Genomic DNA, 16,277 nt, shown 5'->3' on the forward strand with positions numbered 1-16,277 from the left:
AAATTGTATTTCTCCTTATATATATTTCTTTTATTATTATGCTTATAACCCACCTTTCCTTAAGGAGGTGTACATGGTTCTCCCTCTATTTTACCCTCACAACAACCCTGTGAGGTAGATTAGGCTGAGAGACTGACTGTCCCAAGGTCACACAGCAAGCTTCATGGCCACTCTGGTCTCCCAAGTCCTAGTCCAGCACTTTCACAACTACATCACACTGGTCCTTGAGACAAATCATTGTGTCAAATAGTTTTTCAGTTTAAAAAAATCTGACGCTCAACTGCCAAAATGTACAGATGTTATATTGCAGATAGCAGTTGTCTAGCTCTCTTACCTGTCCATATGATAAGCAGAAAGTGACACCAAATTGAAAATGAAGTATGATTGAGTGTATCTTGCAAGTTTCACTTAGTATCCTAGCAGTAGAGATTTTTCTGTCTCTGCCTAACATTCATGTGTTGCCCATTTAATTTGGTACCTAAAACTAATATTCTTCTCCTTGCTTTATTCTGTATGTAGAAATTGCTCCTTGGGAGATATTTTGATTACTTGTCCTGGAGTGCATTTCAACTGTTTACATAAAAATTAGTTGTGGCTGAAAGGTGTGATATCAATAAAGAGTTCTCAAAGTAGAGTTTTCAAGTGTTATGTGTGGGCATTTATCATAAATATTTGTATCCCATCTTTCTTTGAATCATGCTGAAGGTGATTAATAATAATAATAATAATAATAATAATAATACAGAAATAAATTAAGGCAGTTAACAATACAGTAGCAAAAATGACGGATTAATATAACAAATATACAAAATATGACATCTGTAAAAAAAGAACAGATAAATAACATTAACAATAGAAAGAGTAGCAGGAGCATAAGACAAATCTTACAGACCAAAGGCAGAGACATGGGAGCGAGGTGTCTGTAGGAAGAGAATTCTGCACTCTAGGCAGCATGGAAAATGCCCTTTCTTGTTCTTACAACTCAGAAATTGGTGGGGGACACAACTGAGCCTTTCCAGGAGATCTGAATAACAGAGGGAGGAGTAAGCAGTCTACCGAGTAGCTTGTCCTGTTTAGCGCTGCAAAGGTTATGACCAACACTTCAGATTGTGCCTAGAAACAACTCAGAAGCCAGTGTAAGTGTTACAGCAGGAAGATCTAAATATGATGATCCCATCGTGAATCCAGTAACCAGCTCTGATTAGGTCTGGCTGCTGCATTCTACACCAGATGAGGTTTCTGGACACTTTTCAGAGGCAGGCCCATGTGGAGCGCATTGCAGTAGTAAATCTGGGCATAATTTAAGATGTGTATCATCTCATGTCTCAAGGAACGGGCACACGGACCTAAAATGGGCAAAAGCACTCTGGGCCGCATTTGACTCTTGAGCAGGCTAGATTAAGAAGCACCCCTAGTGTGGAAACCCAGTTCTTTAAAGGGAGTACAACCTCATGCAAATAGGATGAATTCCTGTCCCAGATTGGCTGATCTGTTTACCAGAAGCACTTCTGTATTGTTTGGATTAAACTTCAGTTTGTTTATCCTAATCTACCCATTACCAACTCTAGGCACTGTGGAGCTTATAACATATTGATGGCTCTGCACTCTAAATCGCCATACTTCCCTATCATTTCTATGTGTATAGTTCCTAGAATTTTTCTAAAAGAGCAGTAGCTATGTACACTCATAGAATATGTAGTAGATTTAAATAAGCCTACTACATAGCTACATTATTAGCCTCATGCAGATGTACAATTCTCAAATTACTGATTAGGAGTTCTTGCTGCAGGCTTTCTCTGTTCTCTTCCTCAAATTCCATATCTGCATAGTGCAAAATTGCTTGCCCGCTCCTGTTCCATGGACTTCAGTATACCTATCTTCTTGCCCAAAAATTCATCCTTACTTTAACCACAGTGTGGGACTCAGTGGGCTCTAAGTACAGCTAATGGCGCAAACTAGGACTGTCCTCATAAACAAGTGGGTTTGTATATTGTGGTTATTGACACATTTTATAATAGAGGTAAAATTACACCTGCTTGGATACAAAGAGCTACATAACACGAGAGTTTTGCATTTTTTCTTTAAATGACAGGCCCTCTGTCGGGCTTTATAACTTTCTTCTGTTTCAAAATAGACTTGCCTTGTGGCATGTTTTGGGTAGTGGGGGAGAGAGCTCCTCTTCAAGAAGCAGGAGTCCGGTGCTCCCTTAGGCACATGGAACCAAGTCTATGATTACAGAGAAAAAAACATTTACTTTCTTAAGAGTGAAGGCACATGGAACCCGCATTTTCAGATTATATTGATTAGTCACCATGTGGATAAGTTCATATGGGCAATTCTGCCTGGTTCTCCAGCTACGTTATTGAGTAAATGTCTTGCTTTGCTTTTCCTTCTTTTTATTATACACCCACAAGAGTGGCTGTATACTATAGCCAGCATGGATTTTTCACATTCTGTCATGTTAAATTGAAAATATCCCCATGCCATTCTGATGCTTCCCATAAGCTCATTTCAAAACAAAATCTTACAAAACTCCAGAACTCAGGAACGCTTGCTTAACAGCCCTCTGAATATTCATAGAGATACACAAAACACTCAAAGAGAATCTAGAGTTCAAAGTGTAAAATGAGGGAAAAAATCCAGACTCCTGTTTGACTTTTTTCAGTCAGTGGCCTCATAATTTGCTGAAATTAATTAAAAATCAACCATGTTCACAGAGTACCTGTAATCCTATTACTGACTTTGTCCTATACTCTGATCTTCATCTTCTGCAGTTTAAAAGTTAAAAAAAATGCATGGCTGATTTTTAATTCATTTAAGAAATTTAACATTGGAGTCTGTAATAATGGTCAGTAAGAGCCAACTATCAGTATTTTAAAAGCCAGACTAACATCTAATCATGGGGCCACATACACGCTAGACATTTGTGCCACTTTAAACAGTCATGGCTTCTCCCAAAGAATCCTGGAAAGTGTAGTTTCTGAAGAGTGCTGAGAGGAGATAGGAGACTCCTATTCCCCTGACAGAACTCCAGTGGCCAGAGGTGTTTAACAGTCAGCCCCTCTTCCCAGATTGTATCTCTGTGAGGGGGTAATAGAGCATCTCCTAACAACTCTGAGCACTCTTTAAGAACTACCCTTCCCAGGATTTTTTGGGGAAAGCCATGACTGTTTAAAGTGGCATAAATGTCTGGTGTGAATTAGCCAGGGACAGCTTTGGTTTAAATTTGGGTGGGAGGCTACATGTGCCTGCTGTAGAATAAAAAGGTGGGGGAAACCCTGAAAAAGAATGATACTGTTCACAATGTTTTCCTTTCAGAAAGGAAAGGGGCTTTCCCTCTGCCCAGTGCCCACCCACCAAATCTACCTACCTTCCTTCCTCCCTTGACCCTCCCTCAAGGCAGTTTCCCCTATCCTAAGCATGATTGCACAGGAGTAAATCCCACTGAACTCAATAAGCAGACAATGATCAAACCTGCCCTCCCCTCCTCTTCCTTTCCCCTCCTTCCTGCCCCTTCCCCTCCCCCTTCTCTTCCCCTGTGGTCAGTTTCACCTATCCTAAGCATGATTACATGAGTAAATCCCATTGAACTCAATAAGCATGCAGATGATCAGAGTGCCTTTCCTCTCCCCCTCCCGTCCCCTCCCCTTCCTCTCCCCTCCTCCTCTCCTCTTTCTCCTCCCCTGCCCAATCCAGCCCCCCTCCTCCACCATAGTTAGTTTCACCTATCCTAACCATGATTGCATGTGAGTAAATCCCACTGAACTCAGTAATCATGCAAATGATAAAACCTGTCTTGCACAGGATCCCTTTTCTTGATTAAAAAGCGGAGAAATTCACTACTAGGCAACCCCCCCCCCAAATCTTGCAGTTTAAGAACTAAGATTGAACTGTGAAGGACCAACCCAAATTGTGTTTGCATTTTTACAAATTTGTAGAGCAGTACAATATCTCAGTGAGGAGGTCAGGTCTCCTGCTCCCCTGGTGCATTCACTATAACTGCCCAATTTCTGTGCTTTTTAAAGTTTGATAGAAATATCTGTTGGCTTTAGGTACGTTCCACAAGGTGTTTTTTTTGCCTGTTAGTGAATTTCTCTGCTTTTTAATCCAGGAGGTAAGAAATGGGATCCTGTGCGAGTTTGCTGAGAGTGCATTGATTATTTGCATGCTTATTGAGTTCAGTGGGATTCACTCTCCTTCAGTTATGCTTAGGATAGGTGACACGGGATGGGGAGGGGAGGAGGGATATATCAACTGTATCTTAATATTGTTGCTTCCTCTCTGCTAAAACAAGATCAGCACAGCACATATCTTCTTTCTATTATTTTGGCTGAGTGCAGGTGTTGCCACCACTCACCGTATGCTCAGAGGCACGTTACCAAAGTTTTCCAAGCTACACAGGAAGTGGATTGGACTGTGAAAGACCAACCCAAATTGTGTTTGCATTTTGACAAATTTGTAGGGCAGTCCAATATCTCAGAGAGGAGGTCAGGTCTTCTGCTCCCCTGGAGCATTTACTATAGCTGCCCAATCTCCCTGCTTTTTAAAGTTTGATAGAAATATCTGTTGGCTATGGGTATGTTCCTAAACTGCAAGGTTTTTTTGCCTATTAGTGAAATTTCATTTTATTTAATGAATTTAAATTTGAATTTAATCTGCATAATGAGCCTCCAGATTTTGAACTTGTTTCTCTTGGCATGAGGACCTTGTAAAGGAAAATAGAACAAAATAAAATGACAGCAAGACTGTCCGAACTATGGTTAGGTGCACACTTGTCTTCCAGTTATTGTATGTAAAAGGTTTCTTGTTCTCATATGCTAAAAAGTCATGGTGCCCCCTGTGTTTTGCTTTATTCAAGTGGAGTTCTGTTGTTTTTATAAGTGAATTTTTGTATTTATTTATTGTATTTTAAAATACTGTGTTTATGATACTGTATGCTGTAGCTCACCTAGAGACGTTTGCATAGGTGACTCATAATAATACAAATAAAACAGGTAACAAGCCATTTGAAAATCAGTTCCTTTGTTTCTTCCACCACTTCTGAAAAAAGCTGAACTGATTTTTTTGGCAGTTTTTCACTTTTTGTGGACAGTATTATTATATCTTACAGTGAGCCCAGGTTGTTTTAGCCTATTGGTTTATAAGTGAAATGGGCCCATCCAACTAATATGGTAGTGAGAAATAATTCACCCCATTACCTTGAAATAATAGTAATTATAATAATTTATTAGATTCACCATACAGTCCCAGGCAGGTTACTACAATGGAAATTGTGATAATTAAATCAGTTAAAAGAATTTGTAATGAGAAAAATAAGGTGGGTCCTAAAAATATCTCAGATGTCAAAGGTCAGGGTAAGGAGCTGTGTCTTTAGCATACAACAAAACGTATACAATGATGATGCCAGATGCACTTCTGTGAGGAGGGAATGCCACAACTTAGAAGCTGGTGCTGAGAGTGTCCTCGCCTGGGTTGCTACTGTCTGAACCTCTGAAGGCAGTGTCTGCTTGACTGCTTCAGTCTGCGGAACAGGCACTGTTGCAAATGCCACAACACTTGTTCCGTACTTTTAAGAAATCGTTCTTTTAGTGTATCAGAACTTACACTTTGGAACTCCCTGCCTATTGACACCAGGCAAGCATCTTCATTGCTAATTTTTTTTAATACCTGCTTAAAACATTTGTTTAGACAAGTCTATCCAGACACATAGATGTTGATTTGTTGTAATCTCTTTTAGATTATTACTGTTTTAATTGGCTTTTAAATGTTTTAATTATTTGTTTTTTAACTCTTATTGATCATTTTAATATTTCTTAATAAGTTTTTCTTATAATCAAGCAGCGCATAAATTTTGTTAAATAAACAAACTTCAAGAGGGCTCTCTCAGGTGATTGAACACCTGAGATGGTCTGTAAGGAAAGAGATGGTCTTTCAGATATTCATTGCTTAAGTGCCAAGTTCAAGGTTCTAGTTTTGGTGCACAAAGCCCTATACAAATCTTGGGAACAGGATACCTGAAAGACCATCTTATCCCTTATATCCCCAGTCAATCACTGTGCTTTGCAGGTGAGGGCCTCCTGCAGATACCATCTTATCAGGAGGTCATTTCTGCACAACATTAAATATTAGACAGGCACCATCTCTGTTATCTTTTCGGCACCTACTGAAGACCTTCCTCTTTCAACAAGGCTTTTAAGTTGAGACCTTATCCCAGTCTGCTTCTGTGTTGGAATTGCTTTTCAATATGTTTTTTAACTTTTTTAAAAAAAGATGTCTTCAAAGCTTTAAAAAAAATGTTTTTAAAGTTGTTTTGTTTTAATGTATTTTAAACTCTGTTTTTATGATATTTTAAGGGGTTTTTAGTGCTTTTGTTTGCCGCCATGGGCTCCTGCTAGGATGAAGGGCGGTGTGCGTGCACGCGTGTGTGCGTGCGTGCGTGCAATTGTGAATAACCAAACAGAGGTTTTTATTCTACAACGTTTCAGCTTCCGCCTTCATCAGCTGCTAGCATACAAATGCTGCTACCAAGGTGGCAGTTATAGAGCTTTGAGGATGGAATGCTCAGAGGGGCTTCATTTGCAGAAGCTAAGTAGTGGTGGTACTGTCCTCCAGGTTCAGGCCATGTGGTACCAATGTGTCCAGGGAGTAAATCCAAAAGTTTTCCCTTTTCGTCAGTGCTGCTGGATCTGCTGGCATCTCTATCGCTGTAATGGAAAAGTCCAACAGGCTGTGACCCCCGATGTTAAAATGCTTTGCAACTGGTTGCTCCACTTTTTTGGTCAAGATTACCGACTTGTGGTTCCTGAAGCGCGTGCATAGATCAGTTGTGGTTTTTCCTACGTATTGGATATGACATCCTGGTCTTTTGCACTCGATGATGTAAACTATATTGCAGGACCTGCAGGTGATGTTCTATTTGATGTAATATGTCCTGCCTGTCCTAGTGCTTGTAAAAGTGGCTGTCTCCCTGAGGTACACACAGGTGATACAGCGTTTGGAGTGACAAGGATGAGACCCTGGATTGGTGATACGTGGCTTAAGCACAGCTCTCACCAACAGTCTGCGCAAATTAGGAGGTTGACGAAATGCTATAACAGGAGGCCTGCTGATGGCTCTGGTAAGATGTTCACAGTTTGCCAGCAATGGGTAGCTCTCCCTGATTGCTTGGTGATAGTTAGGAGATGCTGGATGGAAATCTACCACAAATGGAATCCGTTGCTCTCTGCTCTTTGACACCTCAGTATGATGGAGGAGGTTTTCTCTGGACAGAATGGAGGCTCGGTGGATGTTGCAATTGATAATATGTGGAGAATATCCTGTTAGAAGAAGGTGTTCTTTAAGTTCACTGATCCTTCTCTGGTATTTATCTTCAGTGTTGCAAATAAGTTTGATTCTCAGAGCTAAGCTATACACAATCTTCTTTATATGCCTAGGATGGCAGGATTTCCAGTTTAAATAGGTGTGGACATCAGTGGGTTTGCTGTAGAGATCAGTGGCTATTTTGTTGTTTTCAATGGTGAGAAGGACATCTAGAAAAGGGATGTGCGGATTGTCATTTGTACTATTAAATGTAAACTTAATAGAGGGATGGATAGAGTTGATGTAATTTTTAAATTGTTCCAAACTCTCTGGACAAATGGTAAATATATATATATTAAGTTGGTTGTTTTGTATTTAAAAGCATTTCTAAACCAATTAGTATTTCAAAAATCTCATTTAGGAGATTTAGGGCTTTAAACACTAATTTGAGCACCTTGAATCCAGTCTGGAAATGAATTATGTGGCTTCCAGATTCATATTGAGTGCCAAAGACGGGAACTCATGTCTTTGTTGCTTCCTTTTGTTCGGGGAGCGGGTATGCTTCTGTCCAGTCATGGTTATACTAAAATTCTGGGTTTCCCCATTTTCTGTGGCCAGTTCTGCAGCAGTGGAGCAGCAGAAAGGAACCAGAAATCAGGCATAGTGTCTGAGTATAAGTGTATGGTTGTGGCACAGAATATTAGGGTGTTATGGAAAACAAAAAAGGGAAAGTGGATAGCAGAGAGAGAGATTAAGCCTGAGCAATTTATGGTAAGTATCCTAATTAGGATTTCCTCCTTGTGCTATATAGGGATGTTTCAAGATGAAAAAGGGGTAGAACCAAACCTCCCCTAACATATACTTAAAGGCTCAAGTTTGGGAATGGTGGCACAGCAAGAGAATGGCAGGGAGGAGAAAAGTTATCCTTAATCCCTTCTGAAACTCTTCTAGCCCTTAGGAGTTTGAACTGCACTACAAGATTCTTGCAAGGTTTTCTGGAGCCCTGAATAGGGAATATTCACAGGTATGGGAGTACATTGCAACGTGGTGTGGCAGGGTCCTAATTAGATGGCATAATGTAGTATGATGGTCCTCAGTGATGTAACTTGGACTCTAGAGACAAACACTTAGAAATTAAAATGCCATGATGATATGCTGCTTTCAACTACAATAATCTTCTGCAATGCAGAATATAGAGAGTTTGTGAAAATTAAACAATAGCAATTTCTTTATTGTATGTGATTATTAAGTTTACTGGAAAAACATACATTGGCTTTAGTTATGTACACATCTTAACATCATACCGAAACTAGAAAAACATTTTCCAGTTTTGATAGGAGATCCCAGGCAATTCTACTGTGGAATGTTAAAGCATAAGTTCTAGTAAACATGCATAGAAAGCTGATCTTGGTATTAAATCTGATTGCAAAATATGTTGAATTTTTCTGTGTGTGTTAGTGTTTGAGTTACTGTCTTAAAGGGGTGAAAAAAGGACTTGCTACAACATTTTCTGTGGATGTATATTTTCTATGCTCTTATTTTTTGTTCTGAAGCCAGAATGCTAGGTTTAGACCTATAAACTGTAATTGTCATTGCATTTACAGAGTCAGATTATTTTAGAAACAGTGAGAACAAGACATTTTGAGCCTTAGAAATACTCTTGCTTATAGGATTTATATGTAATGTTCTTTCTGAAATGGTTAAAAGGTATCCTTTAGCTTTTCATGGTCATTTACAGAAAATATACCTGTAAAGACAGTTGAAATAAACAAATAGAAATATTTATTAATTTTATAAAGGAACAACTTGACAGTGCAATAAGCTGTTGTTTCCTCTTGTAATTAACAATAGTTGTGATCTAATGGCTTCTGGTGGGTGATTATTCTGTATTTAAAGTATCAGCTATGGTGGTTCATGGAATGCACACTTGAGGATCTGTGAATAGAATGAATAATAAAATCAGTTACTACTGCTGCCACTTTTGTACTTAAAGACATGGATCTGAAGAACCATGAACAGGAGAAAATTCACCAGTGTTTGCATTCCTGTGCAAGATGTAGCAGCACACTTTTCACAGTGCAGTGTGTCAGTGTATCATGGGTTGAATTACAGTATAAGAAGAAGTGAATGAGGATGTTACAACTGTGGCGTGTAAACTCTTATCAGGCCAAAAACATTTTGAGAATGAGGTTGTGCAGTCTTATACAAAAGCCTGTGCAAGTAGATGCATTCCTCTGTCTTTGGGGTCACTTTTCTTAAGAGTGTTCTTCTGTGAAAGAACAGGGTGAAATAGGCTTTCCATTGTGATATAGTGAAATAGGCTTTCCATTGGCAAAAAGCCATATTTGGATCCAGCCCATTGTTCCCAAAACTTGAAAGAGTCACTCCAAAGTACTAAGACCTAATTTGCAGTATTGTATTTGGATATTTCCAGAAGCGAGGTTAATGAGCTCAAAAGGTTTTGGAAAAAGGATATATATAATTGGTAAATTATTAGCAAGAAACTTTGCTGACAACTTCATCTTCCAGAAGGTGGAAAAACAGGCAAAATCTTAGATCTGATCTTTTTTAGACCTGATCCTCACCAGCAGAGAAGAATTAGGTAGGAGTGACTACACAGTTCTGGAATTCATGTACCTCAGAAAAGAGAAAGCTGAGCATAGTTAGGACTATGCTGACTTATAGCATGTCTATCTCAGGAAAGTTGATTTCAGTATTAGATCCTATACAGTCCTAACACTACACAGTGGTTAGAAGTTAGCAGATAATTTTTGATGACTTGGATGAAGGAATAGAGGGGATGCTCATCAAATTTGCAGATGACCCCAAATTGGGAGAGCTAGCTAATACCTTAGAAGAGCGAAACAGGATTCATGATTCAGAATGGTAGCTGGACCAAAACTAACAAAATGAATTTAAATAGAGATAAATAGCAAACATCTGCATTAGATAAGCAAAAGTAGATGTACAAATACAGGATGGGTGACACCGTCTAGGCAGAGATGTGGCCAATGTGGTGCCCTCCAGATGCTGGTCTCCAGCCCCCAAAAACATGGCCAACAGTCTGGGATTATGGAAAATGATGTAGTCCTATAATATCTGGAGCGTATCATGCTGCTACTTAAAATAAGAATTAGGATCTAGGAGTTTTGTAGATCACAGGAAATAGGATAGGCTTGCCATGTCCACCAAGAAGTCAGAAAAAAACCTGGACATTTGTATGTTAAGAGCTGGCTTCAGCATATCCACTTGCCGTTGTATTTATGGTGCATGGTCGTCTCAGTTTTCAGCCCTTGCATTCATTGAGAACTGAAAGCATTTCTGACATCTGGCTAGTAGTTTTTTTTTTGTAAGATTGGTTGCATTTTAACAGTGTATTTTGCAAAGTTAAACATACACATTTAGAAGTAAGCACCACTGGGTTTAGTGAAGCTTTCTTCCAAAAAGCATGCATAGGTTTGGAATATTGCATAATAGTCGTTAATGTTCCACACTTTTCTTTCATTTTTTTGTAGTAAAACTGCTTAGTCATAAAATTAAAAGAGGCATCTTAGTAGCTGAAATCCAAATTTTCCTGTGATACAAAGTTTGTATCAGAAGAAACACTGTAAATGTTGTTTAATGTCAAGAGATCAACATTTGTGTTTGGGAAGAATGGCTGATATCGAATGTTAGTTATACCCAGACCCATTAAAACCTTAAGCATTTTTAGTACCATGATTTCAGTGGGTCTACTCTGAGTATGACTGCCTTCGGATATTGCTCAGAAGTTCTAAAATTTTGAAAGTTGGAAAAACCCTTCAAACATTGTGGAATGAATTAAAGTCAGAAGTAAGAAACAACTGTGATGTGTTCATCAAACTACATAAAGCCTTACAGTGCAAGCCTACACATGGCTACTCAGAAGTAAAGCACATTGAATTGAATAGTAAGTGTGTATAGGATTGCAGCTTAGGTTGTGTAACTTCATCAATTTTATCAGACTCTCTCTCTCTCTCTCTCTCTCTCTCTCTCTCGATAAATACATGTAATATTATTATCCCAATCTTTCTGGGACTTCTGTGCTTTGTAAATGTAAGCTTTTGTATAGTTCTCCTGTGTAATATGACTTAAGCCATGGACTGGATGGTGGGAGTATAGCTCTCTTAGTTCTGCTAGCAGCTTTTAATACACTTGACCATAGAATCCTTCTATGTCTCCTGTCCAAGCTGAGTTTAGGACATTGTGTTACAATGGATCCTACAATGATATTGGAGGATCGTTCACAGAAAATAGTGCTGGGGGGCTTCTGTTCCATCCCATGGTCTATTGCTTGTTGGTGATGTCAGCATCTATATGAAACTCCTGAGGGTAGTAACTGTGCTGCTTATCAATATGCTGATGATGTACAGTAGGGCCCCACTTTACAGTGCTTCACTTTACAGCACTTCGCTAATACAGCGGTCTTAATTAAACTAAAGCCCCACTCATACGGCGCTTGTTCTGCTTTTATGGCAGTTTTCGTGCATCACGCACCATTCTATTCAATGAGTTCCGCTTTATAGCGGGGGTCTGGAATGTAACCCGCCGTATGAGTGGGCTCCTACTGTATAGCTCTTTTTTCCACATACAAATTCCAAGGTAGCTATGAAACTCCTGAACAGGTGCCTGGATGCATTTTTGGAATGGGTGAGGGAGAATAAGCTGAAACTTAATCCAAATAAGATGTTGGTGCTGTGGGTTGGGAGATCTGTCAGTCTGAATAGAGGAGTTACTCTGGTCCTAGGTAGAATTACATGGGTATGCAGCTCTTGCACTCATCACTATCTAGAGAGAGAGGTAGTGGCGGTGGTCAGGAGTGCATTCAACACCTCAGGCTGGTACACCAGCTGCAGCCCCGTCACTTTGGCACTCATGTTCTGTTTAGTTTCAGACTGGACTTCTGCAATGTGCTTTACATGGAGCTTTGTCTGATGATAGCTCAAAGACTTCAACTGGTACAACATGCATCCACCAGGATGCGAATGGAGGCCAGGAGGTCTGAACATGTGACACCAGGTTAGCACCATTTGCCCTGGCTGCCCAGTGCATTTCCAGGCTCAATTCAACGTGTTGGTATTAACCTTTAAGGTGCTAAATGGTTTGGGAGTGAATTGCCTAAAGGACCATCTGCACCTGTATGATCCTGCCCATAATCTAAGATCTGCATCCGAGATCCTGCTAGTGAAATCTAATAGGTTGGTGAGCACATGATACATGGCTTCTTCGTGGTGGCGCCATAGTTGTGGAACTACCTTCCAGTTAATATTTGTTCAGCCCTTTCAGGTCTGGCATTCAAGAAGGCCTTGAAAACCTATGGGTGATAGCCGGCTAAGTCATACTCAGTGCTACCTAAGTCCATTGAGTTTTAATTGAACTAACGGTGATATTTGGTGGATGAAGTGGCAGTTACGGGAACTTTGGGGGAAAGTGACCGCACCATACTTCAATTCTTGCTTTTAATCGAAGCAAAAGCTGAGAGTAGCCATACGCGCACACTGGACTTCAGGAAAGCTGATTTTAATAAACTCAGAACAATTGTAAGTACGGTTCCATGGCAAGTGACCCTAATGAGAAAAGGAGTCCAAGATGGGTGGGAGTTTCTAAGAAAGGAAATTCTAAAAGCGCAATGGCAAGCAATTCCAACAAGGAAAAAAGGAGGGAAACAGCAGAAGAAGCCAATGTGGCTTCACAAAAAGCTTAGAGATGACCTGAAAACAAAAGAGGACACATACAGGAAGTGGAAAGAAGGGCAGACCACAAAGGAAGAGTACAGGCCGGTAGCACGGAATTGCAGGGATAGCGTCAGGAAGGCTAAAGCTGAGAATGAGCTGAGGCTAGCGAGGGATGCTAAAAGCAACAAAAAAGCTTTCTTCAGGTATGTCCATAGTAAAAGACAGAGAAAGGAAATGGTGGCACAGCTACTCAGTGAGGATGGCAAAATGATAACAGATGACAAAGAAAAGGCAGAAGTGCTCAATTCCTGCTTTGGCTCAGTCATCTCCCAAAAAAGGGTCTGTGACCCTCCCAGGAAACATGAAGTAGAAGAGGGGCAGGATTGGACCTTGAGATTGATAGGCAAACAGTCAAGGAATACTTAATCACTTTGAACGAGTTCAAATCGGCAAGGCCCGATAAACTGCATCCAAGAGTATTGAAGGAAGTTGCTGAAGAACTTTCAGAACTGCTGTCTATTACCTTTGTAAAATCATGGAGGACTGGTGAAGTGCCGGATGACTGGAGGAGAGCTAATGTTGTCCCTATCTTCAAAAAGGGCAAAAAGGAGGAACCGGGGAACTATAGACCAGACAGCCTAATATCAATCCCTATAAAAACTGGAGCAGATTATAAAGCAGTCAATCTGTAAGCACCTTGAAAACAATGCAGTGATTACTAGGAGCCAACATGGATTTATCAAAAACAAATCCTGCCAAACTAACCTTATCTTATTTTTTGATCGGGTAACCTCCCTTGTAGACTGTGGGAATGCTTTGGACATAATATATCTCGACTTCAGCAAAGCTTTTGACAAAGTGCCCTATGATATTCTGATTCGCAAGCTAGCTAAATGTGGGCTGGATGGAGCAACTATCAGGTGGATTCACAGTTGGCTCCAGAATCGTACTCAAAGAGTGCTTATCAATGGTTCCTTCTCAAACTGGGCGGAACTAACGAGTGGGGTACCACAGGGCTCTGTCCTGGGCCCAGTGCTCTTCAACATTTTTATTAACGACTTTGATGAGGAGGTACAGAGCATGCTTATCAAATTTGCAGATGATAGAAAACTGGGGGGCATAGCTAATACCGTGGAAGACAGAAAGAAAATTCAAAGGGACCTTGATAGGCTGGAACACTGGGCTGAAAACAACAGAATGAAATTCAACAGGGATAAATGCAACGTTCTGCACTTAGGAAAAAGAAACCAAATGCACAGTTATAATACTTGGCTCAGCAATATGACATATGAGAAGGATTTTGGGATTGTTGTTGATCACAAGCTGAATATGAGCCAACAGTGTGATGTGGCTGCAAAAAAGGCAAATGCTATATTAGGCTGCATTAACAGAAGTATAGTTTCCAAATGGGGTGAAGTATTAGTTCCCCTCTATTCAGCACTGGTTAGGCCTCATCTTGAATACTGTGTCCAGTTCTGGTCTCTGCACTTCAAGAAGGATGCAGACAAACTGGAACAGTTTCAGAGAAGGGCAACAAGGATGATCAGGGACTGGAAACCAAGCCCTATGAGGAGAGACTGAAAGAACTGGGCATGTTTAGCCTGGAGAAGAGAAGACTGAAGGGAGATATGATAGTACTCTTCAAGTACATGAAAGGTTGTCACGCAGAGGAGGGCCGGGATCTGTTCTCGATCGTCCCAGAGTGCAGGACACGGAACAATGGGCTCAAGTTGCAAGATTTCGACTGAACATCAGGAAAAACGTTCTAACTGTTAGAGCCATACGACAATGGAACCAATTACTACAGAGGTAGTGGGCTCTCCAACACTGGAGGCATTCAAGAGGCAGCTGGATAGCCATCTGTCAGGAATGCTTTGATTTGGATTCCTGCTTTGAGCAGGGGTTTGGACTTGACGGCCTTATAGACCCCTTCCAACTCTACTATTCTATGATTCTATGATATCCAATCTTTTTCCTTAAGAGAATGCTGGTGATTAATGCAGTATTTATCATGCATCTATTTATCTGTATCCACTCAGGGCTTCATAGTCTTGACTTTTATTTCTCTGAGAGTTGCTTTGTGACAGTCTACTAAGTTATTTATTTCAGTTGTTTAATTCGTGTCAGAAAAACATTTGAACCTTTATCCTATGTTGCATACACACTTTTTAAACATACCCACTCCCTGTTCCCCAGACTATTACTGTTTTTCTTTCAAAATGCATATATATATATATATAAAGAAATAATACAAATGCCACCCTAGCAGTGTTCTGTTACAGTAGTGTTCTAGAGTTCAGTAAATACATTTCAACTTTCTGACATGTCCTGTGGTATTTGTCTGTGAATAATTTCAGTAGGTTTCTTCAGTTAAACGGTGGAACATGGGAAACTGGCCTTGTATGTTTAAAGTATATAACATAATCACTTCGTTCCATTTAAATTTGTTTGAGGTATATATATATTGTGAAATATTTTTCTTTCTTTACAGGGCAAACTTGATGATTATCAGGACCGAATGAACAAAGGAGAACGCCTTAACCAAGACCAATTGGTAAATGTTTTGGCTGACGTATACGGCAATTTTTTCTATAAAGGATTGGTTTCTTTTAGGCCTTATTCTTTCTGTTCTAGTTGTTGCAGTATCATGAATAATGGAGTCCTTGATAACTGCTTCTTTATTTTATTAAATAGAGGTGCACTGCAAACAGATGTGTACACGTTTCCTTTTCCTCCCTCTGCCATTAGAAAAAAAGGAATTATTCTGTGTAGGTTACTAGGAAAAAAGCAACATGCGTAAAGGGGATCAATCAGCAAGAATTTTAGGGCCTGTCCTAGCCATTGACATTTTAGGTGCCTGAATAATTGTAAAAAATATAAACACTAAAGTAAAGACTAACATTTGATAGATGGTTTTTGCGAGGATGAAAGTTGTGGAAAGTCTGCCAATTTTCACACTTAAAAAATGCAAAATTAATTTTCCTTCCTCCTTAGGATGCTGTGTCCAAGTACCAGGAAGTCAGTAATAACCTGGAATTCGCTAAGGAACTGCAGAGGAGTTTCATGGCTCTGAGCCAGGATGTAAATATTATTACTTACGTTTATTTATTATTTGACTTATTTCCCACCCTTCCTCCCAGTAGGAGCCCAAGGTGGCAAACAAAAGCACCAAAAACACTTTAAAACATCATAAAAACAGACTTTAAAATATATTAAAACAAAATATCTTTAAAAACATTTTTAAAAGCTTTAAAAACATCTTTTTTTTTAAAAAAAAAGAAAAGG

The 16,277-nt window shown here is 39.7% G+C and overlaps 1 protein-coding gene across 3 annotated transcripts in view; it reads left to right on the forward strand.

The window, feature by feature from the left end:
* The window catches only part of CAPRIN1 (cell cycle associated protein 1), a 69,402-nt gene that overhangs the window by 11,965 nt on the left and 41,160 nt on the right, over positions 1-16,277 (forward strand). For all 3 annotated transcript variants that reach the window (XM_061610740.1, XM_061610738.1, XM_061610739.1), the window contains exons 3-4: positions 15,484-15,546; positions 15,987-16,073. In XM_061610740.1, coding sequence (XP_061466724.1) covers positions 15,484-15,546; positions 15,987-16,073 — 150 coding nt within the window. The remainder of the gene's footprint in view (positions 1-15,483; positions 15,547-15,986; positions 16,074-16,277) is intronic.

The sequence above is a fragment of the Rhineura floridana genome, chromosome 2, assembly GCF_030035675.1.
Source record: "Rhineura floridana isolate rRhiFlo1 chromosome 2, rRhiFlo1.hap2, whole genome shotgun sequence".
In the NCBI taxonomy this organism is placed as follows: domain Eukaryota; kingdom Metazoa; phylum Chordata; class Lepidosauria; order Squamata; family Rhineuridae; genus Rhineura; species Rhineura floridana.